Genomic DNA, 23,676 nt, shown 5'->3' on the forward strand with positions numbered 1-23,676 from the left:
GCGATGCAGACGAGAACGATTCGGTATCGGTTCAGTAATAGACCATAACTGATTCTAATTAGTGCTGGGCGGTATACCGGTTCATATCGAATACCGGTATTAATTTTCTTTATGATATGAATTTTGATGATACCGCAATACCGGTATATGTCGCTTAAACAACGTTCGGAACGCGGCGCAGCGCGTCATTGTTTGAGAGGGGACCCATTTCATTGATGCACTGTAGTAAGAGCAGTCAGAGCACAGTTGAGATCGCATTAAAGCACAGCCTATGGCTGTATCCTATACTCTCATTCACTATTCCCTACGTTATCACTTTATTTGAAGGAGTGAATGAAAACGTGCGTGAAGTCGGACAACCGTTGTGTGTACATCGGCTGTACACTCGTTATTGCGGTGCAATGGGATAGAATGAGTGCACTCAATAACGTCCACTAAGGTTTCGCACACCACTACAAAGCTCTGTGCCCTCCAAATAATGCTATATTTGAGGTTATGGGAGCTATGTCGGATTCAGCCCTTGATTATTGTTGAGAATTCAAACTACACGCGGCGCGCGAGAGAGCGCGGTTTCTGCACGGAGCGACGCGATGAGTTTAACAACGCTCACCACATGGATCATATAGCACTGATATAGACCGGAGCGAATGCGTTTAAAATTTTTATGGACATATTTCAAAAACTCTAGTGCTCTAGACATGAACCAGAAGTGTGTATGCGCGCATATTTCATCACGTCTTATTAAAATGAAATGTATGCACTGATTACACTGATAACCTATGTCTGATCACGAACGCGCTGACACGATGAATTATTCAAAAGACGATGTAAGTTAATAAAGAAACTGACAATTCAAAGAAGAATGGGCCAAAAAGTAACTGCTTTATTCTTTCTGTGTTAAACTGATGTGTGTCATTCGTTCCGAGAGTCCTGTTAAATGTATTGCTAATATCCTCATTTCTCCTCGTTTTGGCAGTTTGTTGTTATAGAGGGTTAGATTTTTAAAATGCTTAAGGTGCCCTCAACTCAACTTTTAATATTCAGGACAGGTGTCTGTAAGTATGATTCTAAACGTGTTGCAGGTCTGTGTTTTATTGTTTGTTGTCTCTCCACAGCATCATTTTGTTAACCTGTAGACCTATTAACTCAACTGTGGAATTTTTCTACAATATTCACTCGTCATGACAGTAAAACAGGACATTCTAGTCAATCTCCTGCAGTATTTCCTCTCTCAATCAGTAGAAAATGTGATTAACACCCTGTCATGCATAGGGGAAAAAATACCGTCATATACCGTGAAACCGATATAATTTAGAAAAATACCGTGATATACATTTTTGGTCATACCGGCCAGCACTAATTCTAATGTACTGATTCTTTTCAGTACATTAATTATTTGTCACGTACGTGCTTTGTCGCGGTAGCATACAATGGCAGAGGGAGGCGAGACGCGAGTAATTAAAATGCTCCAACTACTTTAAAAAGACGACATCTGGGCACATTTCGGCTTTTATGAATAACCTGGTAAGCATAACCTGGAGAACACACGCGCTGTGTGTAAATCAAAGCTATCTGATTTATCTAAATTATTTATTTATTGGAGTTCACGTCACCGAAAACAACAAATATGAGCGGCATTTTATTTATCATCATTGAGCCGCATCAAAGGAATATGAGAGCGCGCGGCAACAGCACTGGTCAAATCATGCGTGATTCAGTAGCGCTGTCATATTTGGCTGTCATATAGCCCATAACACGCTCACACGTTAATTTTTTTAGCATTGTTGCGAGGAGTAAAATTTACATATGTGGTTTCAACAACCAGATGCATTTAGACTTTAGTTTTGACTGTATCGAGCGCAGACCATCTCCTAAAGTGGCTCTTAGTATTTTCTATTTGTTCTAAATGCTCCTGTTGTCTTCTGTGCCCAGACTTGAGTTTTGTTTGATACATTCAAGAAGCGTGTTTTCTTTGAGCAGGTAAAATTAAAGGTTCAGTTCATATAACTGACTGACAAAATTGTATACATGAGGATGCAGTGCAATGCATTGTGATGCATCGTGATATCAAATTGAACCGAATCGATGGCACGATAATCGTAATCGAACCGTGAGACCAGTGTAGGTTCACACCTCTACTGGTGAGCTGCTTTACAGTAGAAAATGAAGTTGTACTTCTGATAAAACGAGACACTGGCAATCTATTGTATAAAGTGCTATATAAATAAACGTGATGTGACTTTACTAGAGTGCCGAATTACCAAGCTTGTGCAAACATATATTGCTGGCTGCAGTTCACTTAACGGCCACCAGCCTCGCTAATAACAAGGTTTTCTGAATTCTACATATGGCCCCTTTAAAAGGTTGCATAAAAGGAAAAAATAATCCGTAATAGGGTTGTCAGAGTACAAAATTCCAGTAGTTGGGTACCAGTAAAATATTGTTTCTCTGCATCAATTTCAGTACTATAGCAAAAAAAATTGAAACTATTTTACTACTTGAAAATAAAACATTTAATTACATGAGTTTATTATTTATGATAATTATAACTAAATGATATTTAAATAGCATGTAGCCTTCCAATTTTTAAGCAAACATTGTTTATAAAAAGATCAAGTGAAAAACTAGTATTTAGATTAAATTAAGGAACACATTCACATTATAGAACAAGTGGCAGGTCTATTGGTTTGCATTTACACTCTTAAACTTCATGCACATCTATTTTGACACACCTTATCGGATTGTTGTTTTCCTGTCTGTTGCTATGGTTATATCACCTTCAATCACTGCAGTTTCGGATTCTATCACGCACTTAAATACGAGAAAAAAAACAAACACACAAGGTCTTTGATGCAGCATGGCCGAATATATTAACAAAATCAATTAATCGGAAGTTAATTGCAAATCCAGAAACTCTGCAGTGTAAGGAGCAGCATGAAAAACAAAACTTTATTCAAATAGTAAATGGGTTAAAAAAAAGCGCTCCCTTTATAATTACTGAAACTGTCAATCATTTAGGCTACATTCAGCGCCTGCTCACTGAGATACACACTCCTGCGAAAAGTCACACTGAATAATGAATCTTTAATTGAAATCATGTTTACTTTGTCGGTAATGTAAAAACGTTTTGAGCAGTGTTGTGATTAACGGATATTGATTAACTTATACACCTCTGATTGGCCACTGCGTTCAATGATCAATGCTTTAAAAACGTGTAAATAGAAACCTTAACAGAGCACTTATACAGAAACACACAAGAGCACATTAAAGCAGGACAGTATTACCGGTACTGCAGAAATGCTGGTATCATCACATAAAAAAATAAAATTTAAATAAAATATTCAGTACTGACTTCTTGGTACCATAGTACTTTTGACAAAAGTTATGGGTCAATAAAAATTATATTCAGCTAGGGTGCTTTAAATTGATCAAAAGTGACAAAAACATTTATAATGTAAAAAAATATATTTTTTTTTAAATAACTTTTTTTCTATTCAATTATAAAAAAATCTAAAATTATATTTCAAATAAATTATACTTTAAATTAAAAAATATATTAAAAAATGTTATTTTAAATTCTAATAATATTTCAGAATATTATTGTTTTTACTGTATTTTAATCAAATAAATGCAGCATTGGTGAGACTTTAAAAACTCTTCTGAGCGGTAGTGTGTATACATTTCTATTTAGTAAACAACTAAAAGCTGTTAAAAAAGAAAATAAATCAAAGCATTTCATTCATTCAATCAGTTCAATTGATTTTTTTGGATGTGTGCTGCAGCACTGAAAACCTCAACTTTCTTTTCCAGTACTGAAAAACAATGTAAAAACACATTTCTATGTAAAATATGCATTTGAATGGCAGGGACCACAGAGCGAGCTGGAATGGAAAGTGCACAAGCTAAATTGGGAGCACTACTAAATGCTTTAACGTAGATCACACAGCTTTGTGCGGTTGCTGTGTGAGCTCTGAGAGACTGCTTGTTGAGAGATGTTTTCCACAGTGCATAACTTTTTACTGATATATTACTGTAAATGTTACAAATTCAAAGTCAAGGAGGTAATTCCTTTTAACAAAACAGTTTGTCCTAACAGCAAACACATCGGCATTACACTTGTGCACTACAAGACACTTGTCTGAACGAAAGTGTGCATATGCATCAACCAGATGGACGCAGCTTGGGACAGAAGACCAGCTCAACAGAGCAATATTGGCCAACCTGATTGAAAAGTTATTTTTGCAGGTCCATTTGTTGATGTTATCTCATAAATGGCGGAATATTCCGTCAATGGTGAGGAAAGAGTTAAAGAGGATCTTTATGCTCTTTTACATTTTTTATGTTTAAAGTTGCGGTTTCAGTATGAAAGGTCTGCAAGGATACAAAGCACGACATCCACTCAAGGGGATTTATTCTCTGTATCACTAAGCAGCACTGTTTCTGAACTCCCTGAAATGCCTCCATTGTAGTGTCTTGAGTTTTCTTCAGGGAAAGTACACGTCACAATATTTCTCATTTAAATAATTCCCGCCCAAGGCATTCACAAAAAAAGGGAGTGAGGCCTGGTTGAGTTGCGTTAGAAGGGTGTTAAAACTCGCGGTTGTAGTAAGGGCCATGACATTTCCCAAACAAATTTCATAACATTATAATACAGTCAACCAATCAGAGCACATTGCACTGGTCGGAAGGAGGGGCTTCAGAGAGACAGGAACTAAGCAGTGTTACTGACAGACTGGGAAAAGAGGTGCTGCAATAATGTAAATATGTGAAAAAGTGTGGGGGGTTTGAACATTCAAGCATGAAAAACTTTTCTAGTAGACCCAAAAAACTAAATCAAGACTTTGTAAAAGAGCATAATAGGTCCACTTTAAACTCTAGAATGAAACTAATATTTTGTTTCTTGATGATATTCTTCTCCAAGCATACTAAGATACTAGGAGGTGTCTCAATTCCACGATGCATGATCTGGTTGGCAGAATTAGAGCAAGGCAAAGGGCTACCAGAGGGTGGAGTCCTCAGCCTGTTACTCAATATCTACCCTGACATCTTCCACGAAACACTGCCGCAGTCTCACTAAGTGCTCTCTGTGATGCAAAATCTTTTCTTCAGCACTTAGCATAATTGATTGTGACATACACCATTTTGAAAACCAAACCGATGTGTTAACAACAAATGTGGGCATTAGAAACCAGCACAAAAACTATATTAGGTCTTAATCTCACCATGGTTTTTATAGATGCCTTGCCACCATTTTAAAATCAGCAAATCATTCCACAATATAAAGAAACGCATATTGAATGTTACAAGCTTTATTATGAAATCTGAAAGGCTTTAATAAAACCACAAGAGTCCAGTTGAACAGAGACCTGCACCACAATTTCATTTCCAGAAAGAGATTATCATTTTCTGCATGCAAGAGTTTTACACCGCATGTGGGGTCAAGTAAGGGCTGCCTTAATATCTAACACATTTTGGCTTCATTTGATGACAACAGAAAGCAATTTACTGCCCCCTGCAGAGAAGGGTCCTCCCTTGGGTGCTGTAAATACTAAATCTTTTTTTAAATAAGGATACATGATGTAATCACTCTCTACAATACAATAATCACCAGGACCTTCATTTCTCTGGGTACTGTACACGGTTTATTCATTCATAGTGCAAGACATTTTTGCACACTCTCTATAAAATATAGACGAGACCTCAAATTCCAAACAAATCAAATAAATAAGTTAGTCTACAAGACTGTAAGTCCTACAATAACAAATAGCAGGAATCAATTTAACCATAATATATGTATGTTTTTTTTTATTTTTTTTAATCTCATCACGGCTGCTTTGATCAAAAACACAGTAAAAAGAGTAATATTGTTAAATACTATTACAATTTAGGGACCCACTTTATATTAGGTGGCCTTAACTACTATGTACTAACATTTTAATTAATCATTTGATACAATGCACTTAGTGTACATACATGTTTTTACATTGTACTTACATTTTTAAAAATACCTGCATGTAATTACATCTGTAATTAATTTCTGTAGTTACATTTGTAATTACACAGTTGACACTTCCCTTACACCTAACCCTACCCTTAAATTTACCCATACCACCACACCTGTCCCTGACACTACCCCTATCCCACCTCAATATCAGCAATGGTGTTTTGCAATACAATTTGAACACAGTAAGTACATTGTACTTATTTTTTTATGCAAGTTCATAGTAGTCAAGGCCACCTAATATAAAGTGGGGCCCGATTTAGTTTTTCCCGCCCCATTTTTTAAATATTTTAAAATGTAAAGTTTTCTTGTGATGGCAAAACACTAATATCACATGATCCTACGCGCGTAGAAATCGAGCGCTGGAAGCGAAATTGACGCGCGTTCAAGGCACTCCAGGAGAAATATGTCATAAAACACCACTCTGCCTCTTTTCATTAAACATATATATTAAGCATTAATAGCCACACAAATGTGGTCCAGGCAACTCCTACATTATCTTCACTGCATGTATGTTTAAATATCCTTAAAATATAAAGTTATGAAACTTCTCTTTGCCCTCAGTCAAAACGATTTGGCAGACAACAAATTATATATTCATGAGAGCAAAGATCGCCCGTTAGATCCACACAAGACGAACCACTACAGGACATCAGAGCCAGCGGCAGACGCCAGAAGGACTGGCCGAGGAAAGGCTGCCTTCGCTGGGGTTATGAGCAGTGATTGCCCGGTGATAGCCTGGATCTCACAACTCCAAAAACACAAGATTATTTTTTTAAAATAGGCGCTCTCTTTATAAATAAACCACAGATTTGAGCTTTAAACAACAACATTCCCACCTGAAAACGTCTTAAAACTACATTTTGTGACACAATAGTACTGTTTTTAATTTATGCAGGGTTTCTCATACACGTCACTTTACCACGTGACAGCAGCGAGCAGGCTCCTGATTGGTTAACGCGGCGCGAATTGACGCCAAAGTTCAAATTTTTCAACTCGGGCGTCAGACGCGAATTCGCTTCAAACGCGTGAATGCACAAAAGCACCATTCGCGTGTAACGCGCGTATCGCGCAAGACGCTCAATTCGCGCCATTCGCGCGAACTGGACGCGCGAATGAGGCGGATTCGCGTCCTTCGCGCCGCGCGTAACGCGCCTCCCGCGCCGCGGGACCTCCAGACGCGCGTCAACGCGCCTTTCCATTGACTTAACATTGAAATCACTCGCGCCAGACGCTCAATTCGCGTTTGGTGTGAACGCAGCATTAAACGTTACTCGATTCAGTCTGCCTATCTGTGACATCATCGCAACGCACCAGCAGCAGCGCTCATTGAAATGAATGGGATCGTGTCGCTTTGTCTCTGCGTGTTGCTGGCGGTGTGAACGGGGCTTGAGAAAACAAAACATAGCATGGCGGATGGCAGAGGAGAAGCCAACGAGCGAGAAATTATCAAGCCACTAGGAGAAAGAGCTACCTGGCCTTTCAACCCTTGCTTGTTACCTGTGCATTCCTGGCACCAGTGTACCAGCAGAGCGAGTTTTAGTACTGCTGGCGACATAGTGAACGCACAGAGAAGTGTTCTGCTGTCAGATCATGGTGATATTTTTGAAAAAGAAATCTGTAGAGTCATTGAAGAGTAGTTGGTTACATTTTATCTTTTGTTAAATATTGTTTGTTTATTAAACTGAGAGTAGTAGCAGGCCAGTTTATTCAATCTGAAGAAATGTTGGTTGCACTTTATTTTTGATATTAATATTGTATTTGTATTATTTTAATGTTGAAAAACAACAGCAAAAGTAACAGGTACACCTACTATTAATTAAACCTGTAGAGAAGTTAGTTGCACTTTATTTTTGATATTAATATTGTAATATTTTTATGTTGGAAAACAAAAGCAGAAGTAGCAGGTTAACCAACTGTTGAAATGTTGGTTGCACTTACTGTGCTTTTATTGAATATGTATTGAATATTGAAAATGAGAGCAGAAAAGGTTAACTTCCTGTTAATTCAACCTAAACTGTTGGTTGCACTTTATTCAAATAAAATTAATGCATTTGCCATTAATTGTTGTTTACTTGTTTGTTTATATCCATAATTAATTGATATACCGGATTCCCTTACAAGAAACAAAAGGAATCTAGGAAACTTCACCTGCACTGACCAGTATCCAGATATTTATTTCAGTCATACAAGTTTTGGCTAAAAAGTTACTGAATCGATTTCAAGTCACTAAATCGTTTCGGATCGTATCGTTCTAAATTAACCAATATCATCCTTGAATCGTATCGACAACCTCAAATCGTGATACGAATCGTATCGTTGTTAAAACGAATCGTTACACCCCTAAATAATACGCAATCTTTGTGCTTTGTTACATTTTATTATGAAATTTAAAAATAAAAAAATACTGTTTTGGCACTGTTTAATTGGTGTGACAGATCACAGAACCGCAGCTCAGCTCAAAAGAAGCGGCAGCGCTGAGCACACGTGAACTGATCATCTCTTCTGCTTTAATACCTCTTACAGCATGAAATAAACATGAATGCATGTCAAGGTATGTTAAAAGATAAGTACAACGCACTGAAATTTATATCACGTCACATGTAATCGCTCAATCAGTGTTTCTACCGTGGAAAGACATCAATAAAGCAGCTTGTGAACAAAGTCACATTTACCTCAGAAAAACCATTCAGTGTCTATTAGGGATGCGCGGTATACCGGTACTGGGAAAATACAGGTATATATTTTATTTCAATCTAGGGTTGCGTAGTATACCGGTACTGGGAAAATACCGGTATGTATTTTATTTCAAACGGTACGATATCAAGATTTTGCTCATTTCGGTATATGCTGCTGTTCCGAAGTTCACCGCTAGGTGGCAGAGCGCTACCCAAACTGACGCGAAACCGACAAATGTGGCAACATAGAACAAAATGAATACAGCAGTTGAATCTCACGCTGCGTCCCAATTCGCATACTATCCGTACTAAATAGTATTTGAAAAAATTATTAGTATGTCCCAAATCGTAGTATGTTGAAAAGAGTTTTCCAGAGATTCCCGGATGGTCTACTATTTCCGGTCATAATTCGAAGTGCAGATCGATGCGCACTAACGGCTGATATTGCCCACAACCCATTGCGAGAAGGACGAGGATTCGATTAGGACTACAAACGCGGATAAAAAGTGTTTAAAAAAAAAACACAAACATGACGGTTACGCGAGTCTGACGGTTAAGTAGAGAGGATTAGATAAAGGGGTTTGAGCAATTATCAGTATTTAACCTGACGAAAAGATATTTATTCAATGTTAGCCACATTATATTTCACCTTCAGCAGCATTGTGAACTTTTGTAATGATATGTTTGCCCATTAACTTTGCAAACACATGAGAGGAGTCTCTGCATTAAAGACCCAATAATGGCAGATCAACGTGCGGCTACATTTCTCTCCGATATGGTAGGAAATTAAATTGAATGTGGAGGATTTGAACTGTGACGATGATTGACAGGGCCGTTTAAACGGTGACGGGACGCACGTAACTAAGCAACAGAGTCTGTTAAAGATGAAGAAGTAGTATGTCCCAAAGTTTGCATACTCTTCTGCTACACAAAAAGTACATACTTTTACAACGCAGTATAAGTAGGCGAATTGGGACGCAGCATCACTCAACACGCACAAAAGGAGTTAATAAAGAGAGAAGTAGAAGTGAAATTTGGAATTATTTTGCTTATAAAACTGCTGAAGAACCATCAAACCTCGCCAAGCATCTGCCACTTGCCCATCCTGACTTGTACAAGACATTAAGAGATTGACAGGTGAGTGCATAAATCAAACGATCTAATTTAGACATTTATTTTCTTTTAACACTAATCAACGCACATACATACATTAGATCATATCGTTTAAATATAATAAAATCTCCAGCGTTCGTTTCAACCAATGACGTTTAGATTTCATAATATTTGCACGCATACTATTGCACTATATTCGCATAAGACATAACCAACTTTGTTTATGTGACTACTCACTAAAGATTGAAATTTGACAATTTTGTGTGTATTTGACTAAGGAAAAACAACTTAATTTGGAATGCACGAGCTCTTTAGGCTTGTGTGTTTGTTGTTGGTATGAGCGCAAAGAAAACTCTCTCTTAGCTCCCATCCCATGTATTACGGAATGCTATAAAATCGCTCGCATGTTCAAATTGGCAAGATTTAAAAAGACGTGGGCAGTGATTTCCGTCAGCTGTCCCGAAACGAAAGCATAAGTTTTGAATCGGAGCGCGCAGACTGCTTTTATAGTGCATGTGTGATGTCTTTTGAAGCTAGAAGCAATTTGCTCATTTTGAGAGCTAGAGAAGGGTGTATTGTAGGGCTGCTCGATTATGGAAAAAATCATAATCACGATTATTTTGGTCAATATTGAAATCACGATTATGTAACAATTATTTCACATGACTTTGGGAATGTGTTGTATTTATTAAAAATACACCTTTCAACAATTCAATTGAAATTGTAAAATTTGTTGTACTTTTTGAACTATTAAAATAAATAATATAACATATTCAAATCAAAGTATAAAAGTATTCACGTAAAAATGATAACCACAAATAAATAAGATCAACAATATGGTTCGGCTATGCTTTTCAGGTACGTCTAACATTAGTTTTCAGGTACAGAAATGTATCAAATGTAAAATAACATTGCATATTTGAGTGCATAAATTAAAGATGAATCCTATTAAACTTACAAAAGCTATTCAATCCGGATCGGATATGCGTCGTCTTTATCGACTGTATAAAGTTCACTTAAGGCATATACAGACTATGTCTGCTAGGATACTCATCAAGATGGACATGTTGACATACGCTTTGTGTGAGTTTGTCCGTTCAAGAGCAAGACTTAAAAGAGAACTCAATATTTGCGCGCTGAGAGACGTGTGCGCGCTCTCGGATGAGCGCACAGAGATACATTTTCTCACAGCGCGCGCGGCTTCTCATTCGCGTCTTCTGGCACTAAACCCGGGTGATGACAGCGAAAACGACTGGTCATATTCAAACATACGGCAGCACTCGCATGCATTGAACAAAGTTTACAAAGAGAGAATTATTTGAGAAATATGAGGGGAAAAAAGGACGTTTACACGGCACCCCTGCTCTCGTCAGTTTTTGTTTCTTTATTAGATTGTCACAGGTCACTCTGTGTTTAATTTTCAAGTGGTTAAACAAATTCGTGATGTTCCCTTGCGTTGCAGCCACTACCATGTAGAAAATCTTGCATGTAGCATGTTTCTGCTCGTCGTATGATTCCTCAAAGCCAAACTGTTCCCAGACAACGGAGTTGGTTTTGCCTTTTTTGCTCACCAAACGCTGCTGTAACTGCCCTCCTTCTGCCATCTTTACTCGCGCCGAGTTTTTAAATTCCAGCGGATGATATGCACACGAGTCTCACGACCTGAGAGAGATTTGTGGCTTCGGGAGGGGCGGATGAACGCGTGCGCGTTTCATTCAGAACGCAAGACAAAATAAGAGTGTTCTTGCAAAACTGAACATGGCAAAATAATCGTTTTTTCTCGATTGTACTATTTTGGTGATCGTTGGGAGGCAAAATCGAAATCGAAATTCGATTAATTGCACAGCCCTAGTGTATTGCTGAAATTACTTTGCAAAAGAAGTTTCCAGATGACTGATTTGATCATCTTTGTTGATTCATTTAATAATAAACATTTGCGTTAATTTCCCGCTTTATAAACCTCAAACCTGCGAGAGTGAGTAAGATTATGCGCAATACCCGCGCCAAAATTCAGACCCTGTATGGTATCGATTTAATATCGGTACTTCGGTATTAGATTGTGGTACCGTACCGAAGCCAAAATTGTGGTATCGAGCCATCCCTATTTCAAACAGTACAATATCATGATTTTGCTCATTTCGGTATATGCTCAGCTGTTCCGAAGTTCACCACTAGGTGCGCTACCCAAACTGACGTGAAACCGGCAAATGTGGCAACATAGAACAAAATGAATACAGCAGTGGAATTATTAATAAAGAGAGTAGACGTGAAATTCGGAATTAGTTTGCTTATAAAATTGCTGAAGAACCATCAAACCTTGCCAAGCATCTGTCACTTGCCATTCCTGTCTTGTACAAGAGATTAAGAGATCGACAGGTGAGTGCATAATTAAAACAATTATTTTCTTTTAACACTGATCAACGCACATACATAAGATCGTATCGTTTAAATATAACGAAATCTCCAGCGTTCGATTTCAACCATTGAAGTTTAGATTTCATAATATTTGCATGCATACTATTGCACTATTTACATTCGCGAAATACATAACCAACTGTCTATGTGACTACTCACTAAAAGATGGACATTTTTACATAATTTTGTGTATTTGACTAAGGAAAAACAATTTAATTTGGAATGCGCCAGCCCTTTAGGCTTGTGTGTTTGTTGTTGGTATGAGCGCAAAGAAAACTCTCTCAAAGAGTTACGAAATGCTATAAAATCGCTTGCATGTTCAAATTGGCAAGGTTTAAAAAGACGTGGGCAAGTGATTTCCGTCAGCTCTCCCGAAACGACAGCGAAAGTGTTGAATCTGAGCGCGCAGATTGCTTTTATAGTGCAGGTGCAATGTTTTTTGAAGCCAGAAGCAATTTGCACATTTTGAGAGCTAGAGAAGGGAGACGTGCAGTATTGCTGAAATTACTTCTCACAAGAAAGTTTCCAAATGCCTGATTTGATGTGATAATCTTTGTTGATTAATTTAATAATAAACATTTGTGGTAATTTCCCGCTTCAAATACCCCAAATAGGGATGAAACGGTATGGAAATTTAACATCACGATTATAGTGACCCAAATTATCACGGTTATCAATATTATCACGGTTTTGTTCAAGTTTTATATTTGAAAATCAACAAACAAACTAAAGCAACTCTATGCACTTTTTTAAGCAAGATTCTGTGGGATTTTCTTCCTTATAATGGCCGTCGTCAATATCAACGCATAAATAACAATAATTTATCGTAAATATAATCTCTAATATTATCTCTGTAAATATATTCTCAAGCAATATTCTCATCAGTATTCAACAATGATGCATTTAAATCTAGCATGTTTTGTGTAAAAGCCCAAACAGTATCCTAGAGAAATTATGCATATCCATATTTCCATATGATTTGACAGTTTATTTTATTAAATATCAAAATGTCTGCATCATACCTGACACCTAGATGATCACTTTACAGCCAGTTTTATGACTTTCATTCTCTTCAAATGCTATTAAAGTTTCAAACGTGTATAACGTTACCAATGTTGTGTGTAACTTTAGAGACGGTCCCTAAATTCACCAACTTTATGCCAGTCACATCAGACGCGCTGTGGTTCTGCGGTGTTTGTTTGAAACTATTTTCGCTGCTGAAATAGAATAAAAACAGTCATCCACTGTATGTGAGTGAATCTCTTGCGTACATCACACACACATCTGCTTTTAGTGTAGATTTCAGCGTGTGAGCGGCGCGCGCTCTGAACAAAATTCCGGATAATCTGAACGCCTCTGATTATGAGACATTGCATTCATAAACTCAATATAAACACGTGTGAGTGGTTATAATGCGCAACGCGATTATAACAGATGGATTTTGAGAAGACTATAATAAGTTCAACAGCAGAGTGGCTAGTGTGCAGCCGATATAACATTAACTTACACCCGCAAATGGCGGTTGTTAATGGCAAACCCTGTTTATTATCCCTTAAATGTCACCCTAGTCTTGTCTGAACTTGTTCGTTCGCTTCACGTTATTATTTCCCAGACGTAGTTTTGGTATTGAGGTCAAAGTCCACTTGCCTTGCGTTCGTAGTTTTGAAGTGTTCCCCCTATTACAGCGACTTTATTCTTGCATGTTCTGCAGACAGGGTGACCATCTTCGATTAAGTTTCCCTCAGGACTTTTGTAAAAGCCAAAATATGACAACGCCTCAGATTTGGTCCTTTTAGATATCTGAAAAATCTCCCGGTGCTGTCACTGCCTTCTGCCATATCTTCTCATTCAGAAAACAGCGCTGCAGCCAGACTGACGCTGACTGGACAAGATTTACCGCGAGTTTTAAAATCGTGATAATCACACGCGGTTTTAATGATAATTAAATTTTATACGATATTACTAACCGTCACTACATTTTATCGTGGTTTATCGTGAAACCGGTAATCGTTTCATCCCTAACCCCAAAAATGATGCGCAATACCCATGCCAAAAATTCAGACCCTGTATGGTATCGACTTAATATCGGTACTTCGGTATTAGATTGTGGTACCGTACCGATGCAAAAATCATGGCATTGAGCCATCCCTAATGTCCATAAACTCATTAGTCAGCTAGACAAAACTTTAGACATGATAGAACTCTAGAACATTTTGATAAATATATGCACCACATTACATAGGCTATTTTTTATGTTCTTCAATATCAATGCATATTTGAATAAATCCATCAAGTTATGATTGCCACCATTTAAATGTTTATATTTCAAAGAAAAAAATTGGAGTAGAAATATGATTATGTAATTGTAAAGTTAGTATTATGACATTATTATAAAAAAACATCATTGAGTGTAATTTATGTTTGTATTTAAATCAGTTAATGACTACCATGTCATAGTTTACAGCATTAGTTCAGAATTTATTCCTCAAGAAAATTTGCCATGTACTGTATCTGATATAGATCCACAATAATCGATATTGAATCAAAATCGTAATCGAAAGCTTGTGAATGGAAATCGAATGAAATCGTGAAATTTGTGTCAATACCCATCCCTATTATAATTATTATGTAAATAAACAAAGAATGTATCAACATCAGATTTTTTTTAATAACATTATGCTGAAAAAAAAAAACAAGTAATTAGTAGTTTTAGAATATGTACAATTTTGTGAATTTTATTACACTGTCTGTCGCTAAACATCAAGTAATAAGCAAGTAATCTTGCATAGTGTACGAGATAGGAAGCACTCTTTTTTGCTCGAGGGTTTGAGATTATTTTTGCATGGAGACTTGTGTAGCACATCTGAACCCTGTCATAGTTTACAGCATTAGTTAAGAATTTATTCCTCAAGAAAATTTGCCATGTACTGTATCTGATATAGATCCACAATAATCGATATTGAATCAAAATCGTAATCGAAAGCTTGTGAATGGAAATCGAATGAAATCGTGAAATTTGTGTCAATACCCATCCCTATTATAATTATTATGTAAATAAACAAAGAATGTATCAACATCAGATTTTTTTTAATCACATTATGCTGAAAAAAAAACAAGTAATTACTTACATTTTTTTTTTTTTGCAAAAAAAAAAAGGATTATAATATACAGATAAAATTGTTTCATAAAGACATCCATCTAAATAATAAATCAATTTTGGATTGCTTTAAAACATAAGTATACTATTCTCCCCATATGAGGTAGACATCATCTTTTTTTAGAAATGCATTTCACAGCCTGATCACAATAAGCTAAAGGCAGTCCTTTCTTGGAAAGCAACACTGTTGGTAATGCTATGGTAAGAGACACCCTGGCTGCCTTCAAGAGAAAACCCTAAAAGTGGTCAATTATTCAGAAGTCTGCAATAAGATGGATCAATGTCAGAATGCAGTTCTTGCGACCCAGCATAGCTCACATCCCACAGCCGAGTGAGAGCGAGAGAGAGAGAGCGAGAGAGAACAACAAAACAAAACGACAGACAGAGAGGGGCCTCTAGACAGGGCCTCCCAGAGAGCCAATAGAGTCATCATACTGGTCACTCCCAAGCGATTCAGCAGTAGGACACTCCCAGGCTTGACATTACCCCTTTAAACACAGCTTAGCTGCTTATAAAACGCATGCAATGTATAGAGACTGGGATGCAAACCTGCCAACTTGCAGGCTGTGATTTGCATGCAAGTCTTCTGTCGGGATTCCATGCCCTGAACTGCAGCATGCATGCATGCATATACATGCACTAATGCAAAAGCATTCTGGAGAGGGACGGGGCAAGGCCATGCTCTCCACACACACACAGCCGTAAGGTGAAAGGTCTGGGGGGGGGGTCAGCTAAACTATGCTTGAAACAATCCTCATACTATTGCATCAAAACAACACAGCAAGGCCGGACGGTCACCAACAATTGAGCTGTCGCAAATAGGGGATTTAGTATCTCTGTGGTCTATTAGCATGACAAACCTGACAATTGCACATGACGACAACACGCTGCATAGCAGAAGGCCGGGTTGCATGGAGGGGACAGCGATTCACTGTGTGCGCCAGTGCAAACGCAATGAACCAAAGCCCAACAAGCACAAGATAGACCCCCACTGACATATTCGGGACTGCTCTTCCAAAAAATTGCTTCCACCCACGTGCATCCCCTTAAAAGTATTGTTTGTTTCAAATCAGCTTTGCAATCAGACTTTCAGTTTTCCTTCTGAGCTATGCACTTTTAAGGTATTTGCACACAAAAACAGCAATCTAGTGTCACGTATCCTACATAACAAAATGATAAAGCATGCAATGCAGATGCATGGAAGGAAATTGACAAGCAATCTGCACTTTATAAGAAGCAACTTTTTTCCCATCAAACGTCAATTGCATTTCAGGGAGAGTTCATTAAAAATAACTGAACATTCTTTTTCCATCTGTGGAACATGAAAGAAAAACATTTGTGTCCATACAATGAAAGTCAACATTTTCATACAGGTTTGGAAAGACCTTTTAAAGAGTCTCCATACAAAATATTTATTTTTTAGTACCTCCTAACTAGTTACTCCTTAAAACACTGCCCTTAACAATCCACTACCTGAACCCTTCCTGCTCCTCGTGCACAGGTAAAGCTGTGTTTGTTTGCATGACGAAGGGGTTGGTTCATAAGGATTTAGTTCCTCAAATGTTCCTCAGGTGTGTCACTGTTACACAACAAGACAATTATTGCTCTTCAATGGGCCAAAATCACCTCATTAGGGCGTCAGAATGACATTCTTGAACCACGCCTACTAATACGTGATGCATGAGTGTTCTGTCCTCAGAATTTAAATGCTCCTGCGCTCTCGACTGCGGTCAATGCATGGATCAGAATGGACCCGGTATAACAGCTGCCAGCCGTAGCTTTAATTTGGGCTTGTGCTACGTCAATTCGGCCCAAGGAGCGAGAAACCTCACACACAGGCTCTATACAGCGCTTCTGTGAAAGAGCAGGGATATTAGATATGTTCCCAAGACTCCATGGAGTGTAATTAAGGGGTCTGAGCATGTAGTGCTGGGAAACCGGTGTTTGTTTCAAAATTATTATTATTATACTTTTTTCTGCCTTAAAACAAAGAGCACATTTCAAAATGTAGACAGCAGAAAAGTCTAAATCATGCACCAGTATATTAGAGTGCTATGTATTACAGATTTTTGTTACACATTCATTCGGCTTGGAATTTTGGAAAGAGCAATCGACTTTTGCATGCCATTTCTTTGACCAAATGACGACAATTGCATAATACAAATATTTCCATAAGCCTATCATTTTCAGAAGTTGCTAGACAAGCTTAACAATAGTTGACTGCCACAAAACTTGGTGGGTCATTTTAAGAGCTTAGTCTGATGCATGCAGTATAAGTGGCAAACATGAAAAATGCATGCAACAAATATGCATACAACGAAAAAAATTTTGTGAATTTTATTACACTGTCTGTCGCTAAACATCAAGTAATAAGCAAGTAATCTTGCATAGTGTACGAGATAGGAAGCACTCTTTTTTGCTCGAGGGTTTGAGATTATTTTTGCATGGAGACTTGTGTAGCACATCTGAACCCTGTTCCTTAAACCGATTGCAGCAACAAAACTATATTTAGCTCCTTATTTTTGCAGCCTCTACCTATGCATTACTGCTGGAACAAAGCTTGTATGACAGAGCGTCCGAATCATTTTTCCATTACGCGCAACTAATAAAAATTGTTGCATGCTCGACATGGCATGCAAGCAGGCTGTCAGGTCCCCGTTTCCCCATTGCACTTGCACACGCAACCGTCGGCCAAAGTTTCGTGTTACCTAATGCACCTCGCATGCATCAGCGACAGAAGTTGTACTAACGAATCTAATCTGCAGAACGAAGCTGGGGCCGCCGTGACGTCACAATCGAACATTGTTCGAGAGAAAATCGCCTCGTGCGCGTGAATAAGTCGGGTGCGGACAGCGTTGCCATTGCACAATCACTTTTGCATTGCTGGCTAGGCAGTTCCTCAACGCGGAAAGAAGGCGTTTCTTTTAACAATCGTGGTTGAACAAGAATGCAAATAGCGCCCGTGCGAGTGTCTAAGGGGAGCATCGCCTTGCCAGAAAACCTGCAAAAGGGCAGATCATTAAAACGTGCGTTGCAACTGCCCCTCGCGAGCCATCAAACTTTTAATGCATTGGCTACGATGAAGCTGCAGCCGTGCACTTTGCAAGCCATGCAACGCTGACTGCATTTCCGAGGTTTTGCACGGATCGCTTGAGTAAAAAAAAGTACCTACCTCCTTTTGGCCCGGACATCTCCCCTTTTGGGTTGGGGGAAGGGGAAGCACAAAAGACTTTGCCTTCCTTGTCGCTCCCTCCTTCCATCTATCCCTCGCAGTGAGGCTTCAAGCGGGCTTGCTTGCAACAAAGGTGCAAAATACAAGCCCCGATCTTCATGCACTCGGAGCCTTTGGGCGTCGGGTAACTTGTTCTCCGTGCAAAGGCTGCCCTTTCAATTGCACGCAACGAAAACGGGGAGATTTCTGCAACCGCTCTGCAAAGAAACCTCGGCAGGCACTTACATGATGGGCCAAGGCCAGCAGCTGAAAGCTCCTAACTTGGATCAGTCAGTGTGAGCCCCTGCTAACACACGTTCTTCCTGCCTGACGACGCCGGGGATCATGGGACTGGTAGTTTGCACGTAATTGCTGTGCGCCGGGGAAAAAGGAGGAGCGGGCCAGATGCTATGTGACTCTTTCAGGCTAACAGACAGATATGCTCTTTCAGAGTCAGACAGATAAGCAGGGCGTGAAGTGCTTGAGGAATTAAATAATGCAAGTGTAGGCTAATTCGTAAATAATTAATCAGAAATTCTTGTTCCTATTCTGATTTTTTTTTTCACAGTTTCAGTTACTTTTTGTTGGTTACTAGAACAATCGCCACAATAAATATTTTTAAAATACACAGTTCTTATGCCATTAATTGTGGGGACATTTAATAATTAATTAATTACACATTTATATAAAATATAACTGATTACAACAAACAAAACTATGAACAACCAGCCAGTAATTATTTTAGTTGGCTATATGTTTCGCGCGATTTAAAAAAAAAAATCCATTCATTTCCAGTTGGACATGACGTTCTTACTGATTAATTTATAACCGCTTCTAATTCATATTGTGATTTTGATTCACTTAAAAGAACCGACTCATTATTCTTTTGCGAATCGAACTTAATCGTTGTTGATTCAATAAACGAACTCATTAGAAATCAATGTTATACAGTTCTTTTGCCATTCATTGTGGTAACATTTTAATTATTGATCACTTTAATATTTATATAAAATATCACTGATTAGGCTACAACAAACAAAACTATGAGTCAGTAGGCTAACTATTGAAGTCTGCTATATTCGCGTGATTTAACAAAAAATATATATTGGTTAATTTCCAGTCGGACGTGACATATTAATGGCATATTCATTTATAACCGCTCCTGATTCACAAGTGGTTTTGATTCGCTTAAACGAACCGACTCATTCGAGTCATTCCTATGTCAATCGAACTAAATGAATCATTGTTGATTCAGTAAAAAGAATCGTTTCGCTCGGAAAAGGACTACAGTGATCGCTGGTACTTGAGAATGTCCTTTTATAGGCGTACATCTCTGCAGATAAGTGCACTTAAACAATAAATCGTGTCCTCTTAAGAACTGAATACCATGACCATGTTTCTGAAGTCTTTGTCTTCTTTCTTTTACTCTCAAAATCAATGATGGACTCAAACTTTGTGTAAGCATAATTATTTTATTGTGTGGTCTGCACAGGAGAGTGAAGCTACTAAACATACACAGATCCCAACATGCAAGGAAACATAATATTTAACAAAAATATTAGTGTGGGCATAGAGATAATACAGAAATACAACTAACTAAGAATTTACTATATAACTTGCACAAGTGTGTGACATTTCAAGACAATACAGGTTTGAAAGAGATGTGATATTTCTCATATTTACAGTAGCACCTTGGAACTTTAAATATTAAGAATAATTTTGTTATTTTGGCAAAATTATAATAATATTATTTACAATATATGTAACGCTGAATAAAACAATCTGATTTAGATTTTGTTTACTTTGTCTTTCTTTGACCAATGAGTCCAGTTTGGACAAAGGACATTGTGTTGATTATACATACATGATTATACATGCATGATTTAAGGTTTCTGCCTAGTTGAGTTGGAAAAATACCTGCGATATGAATAATATTTGGGACAAAGTGTATGTTACAGCCAATATTAAAGTAGTAATTTTGTCAAAAATCGAAATGCTGTAATTGACCACTTTTTATTTCCTTTCTTTCATGGAATGCAAAAGGAGATATTCATAAGAATTTACAAGCTGCTCTTCGCCATACAATGCCAGTGATCAATCACAGCTGACAATCAAGATTTTCAAGGTACAATTTTCTCTTTGTCCATTTTCACTGTCATTGTATAAAGCCGCGTTCCCACCGGAATTACCTGGAACAATTTTTGCCCAGGAGCTTTTATCCTAGGAACTTTAGCTGCGTTTCCACCGCAGGAACTATGGTCTTTGGGTGGTACTTGGTGTGTTTCGACCGCAGGGACCAGGGTCTAAATGAAGTTCAGAGTAAAAATGTCCCCCTCTCACTAGAGCCGCATTTCCACCTCAGGAACTTTCCCAAGGAACTAGGAACTTTGGGTGGTACTCTGTATGTTTCGACCGTAGGAACCAAGGTCTAAATGAAGTTCCGGGTAAAAATCTCCCCCTCCCCAGTGGGACTTGGGCTCTGAACATGCTGATTGGTTGAGCTCACGCAGCATTTTATTTCAACGGCCATTTTTAAAAGTCTTTTATCCATAATAGCTGATAACATGTCTTATTTTAAATCTAGCTTTACGAGCTTTCAGAATACGCTTTAGTATCAGTGCTCGTCTCTTTTACGCCATTTTGTTAATTACCTCTTTAGTAAATCAATACATAACGAGCAAAAGCAGCGCTGCTTGATTCTCAGTCGCGCGCAGTCCCACGTCTCCAGACGAATTTGTCTAATCTTCACGGTACTTTAGACCGCAGCAGAAACGCAGACAGTAGCAGGTCTTGGGGAAAAAGTTCCTGGTACAAATTGTTCCGGTTAATATCGGTGGAAACGGGGCTAAGGTAGTACTTTTTCAAAGTTCAGGAACTTTCGGGGGTGGGACTTGGGTGCTGAACATGCTGATTGGTTGAGCTCACGCAGCATTTTATTTCAACGGCCATTTTTAAAAGTCTTTTATCCATAATAGCTGATAACATGTCTTATTTTAAATCTAGCTTTACGAGCTTTCAGAATACGCTTTAGTATCAGTGCTCGTCTCTTTTACGCCATTTTGTTAATTACCTCTTTAGTAAATCAATACATAACGAGCAAAAGCAGCGCTGCTTGATTCTCAGTCGCGCGCAGTCCCACGTCTCCAGACGAATTTGTCTAATCTTCACGGTACTTTAGACCGCAGCAGAAACGCAGACAGTAGCAGGTCTTGGGGAAAAAGTTCCTGGTACAAATTGTTCCGGTTAATATCGGTGGAAACGGGGCTAAGGTAGTACTTTTTCAAAGTTCAGGAACTTTCGGGGGTGGGACTTGGGTGCTGAACATGCTGATTGGTTGAGTTCATGCAGCATTTTAATTCAACCACCATTTTTTTTCAGTCTGTTGTGGTGCATGCAGTAATGCTGCATTCACATTGGGTGTCGGCGGCAACGCTTCTCATTTACTTTGAATGGGTGACATCATGCATTGCCGAACTGAATTGTGGGTTAATGGAAACGCAGACAGCAACAGGTCTGGGGGGAAAAAGTTCCTGGGTCAAATTGTTCCGGGTAATTTCGATCATTTAGGCAAATTAGTCTGGTGAGCTTAATAAAGCGTAATAAAATTTAAGCTTAAACATATTTTTTAAACTCCATTGTTGATTTGAATATCAAACAACTCTTACTGTACCACAACAGGCTTTTAAAAATGGTGGTTGAAATAAAATGCTGCATGGACTCAACCAATCAGCATGTTCGGCCAACTCCCACCCCCGAAAGTTCCTGAACTTTGAAAAAGTACTTTCTGAGGGGGACATTTTTACTCTGAACTTCATTTAGACCCTGATCCCTGCGGTCGAAACACAGAGTACCACCCCATAGTCCCTAGTTCCTGGGGAATGTTCCTTCGGTAGAAATGCGGCTCATGAGAGCAGCGTTAACATTCTTCAAAACGTTTCCTTTTGTATTACATGGGAGAAAGAAAGTCAAACAGATCTGGAATGACATAAGGGTGAGTAAAAAATGACTTTTTGTGTGAACTGTCCCCTTAAACTCGTACATTTGGACTTGCATTTTTCATTAGTAAACCTTCCGGAGTAAACCCCTAACTTATAATACATTATAAGGACAGTGGAGATGCACTTCATTAGTCTTAATCACACTAAATGTTTTCTTCCCTGCATCAAAAAAGTATAGACCTTCTAAATCATGCATGTGAATCCTACTTCCACGTGCCTGTTACATTATTTCTTGCTTGCTATGAGAGTCTGGTAAATAGGCTTTACAATGATGTGCAAGTACAGCGATCCATCCACCAGGTACTCGGATGTGCGATACTGCAGGTCCACGTCAGCCAGAAAGTCCCCCACCTCCTCTGTGCTTTGGTGGAAACTGAAGATATGCTGCACCACAAGCTTGCCCTTCTGCTTTGTAAAGATGAGCACAGTCTTTTGGAAGTTAACCCCTGCAAAATCTGCGCTGGAAGTAGCAGGTGTGATGATGATACGAGGCCGGGCGATTCCACTTCCTCCATCGGGCCGGGGTGGCTGCATGGCGCCCTGCTCGGTGTACATGGCCCGCATGCTGAGAGGGAGCCAGCGGGGCGAGAACAGGGCGTTCCACGTCACCCGCTTACTGGAGTCAAATCCGCTCGGACCCAACTGGGTCTGGAAACTGGTGCTGCGGTCGTCCCGTGCCGGGTTGCTTATGATCCACTGAGAGCCCCACATGGAGGAGAGATAGTTGCGGGGCACGAAGAGGCTGCAGTTCACGTCGAAGAACTTGGCCAGCTGAAGGGGTGAAGCCGAATGGAACTGGTACGACAGGTAGAGAAGATTGCGCACCGACTCGTGGTAGCGCGTCATGATCGGCGACTGTCGCTGCAAGCGAAATAATTCGCGTGGAGGGATCATTGCGTAGCGCACCAGTCGAAGGGCGTTCTCCGCTGTCAGGCTATCCACGTCATTCTGGGTGATCCAGATTTCAAGCGCCTCAAACAGTTCCAGCTCGTTCTTCAATACTAAATCTGAGCGCTGCAGGAGGGTCATTAGCAATTCAACACTAACCGACGGCCATTCTGCACTCTGAAGCACCGATGACAGATTCCACGACAAAAACTGGA

At 38.9% G+C, this 23,676-nt stretch overlaps 2 protein-coding genes across 2 annotated transcripts in view; both read right to left on the reverse strand.

The window, feature by feature from the left end:
• The window catches only part of map2k6 (mitogen-activated protein kinase kinase 6), a 42,222-nt gene extending 21,865 nt beyond the window's left edge, over positions 1-20,357 (reverse strand). The window contains exon 1 of the mRNA XM_079801453.1: positions 18,537-20,357. Within this exon, the coding sequence (XP_079657579.1) occupies positions 18,537-18,624 (88 nt within the window). The 5' untranslated portion in view covers positions 18,625-20,357. The remainder of the gene's footprint in view (positions 1-18,536) is intronic.
• The window catches only part of btbd17a (BTB (POZ) domain containing 17a), a 10,122-nt gene continuing 6,476 nt past the window's right edge, over positions 20,031-23,676 (reverse strand). Inside the window, exon 3 of the mRNA XM_079801452.1 lies at positions 20,031-23,676. This exon is cut by the window's right edge and continues 209 nt beyond it. Coding sequence (XP_079657578.1) covers positions 22,799-23,676 — 878 coding nt within the window. The 3' untranslated portion in view covers positions 20,031-22,798.

Source organism: Gobio gobio, assembly GCF_949357685.1.
Source record: "Gobio gobio genome assembly, chromosome: 20".
NCBI classification, from domain to species: Eukaryota; Metazoa; Chordata; class Actinopteri; order Cypriniformes; family Gobionidae; genus Gobio; species Gobio gobio.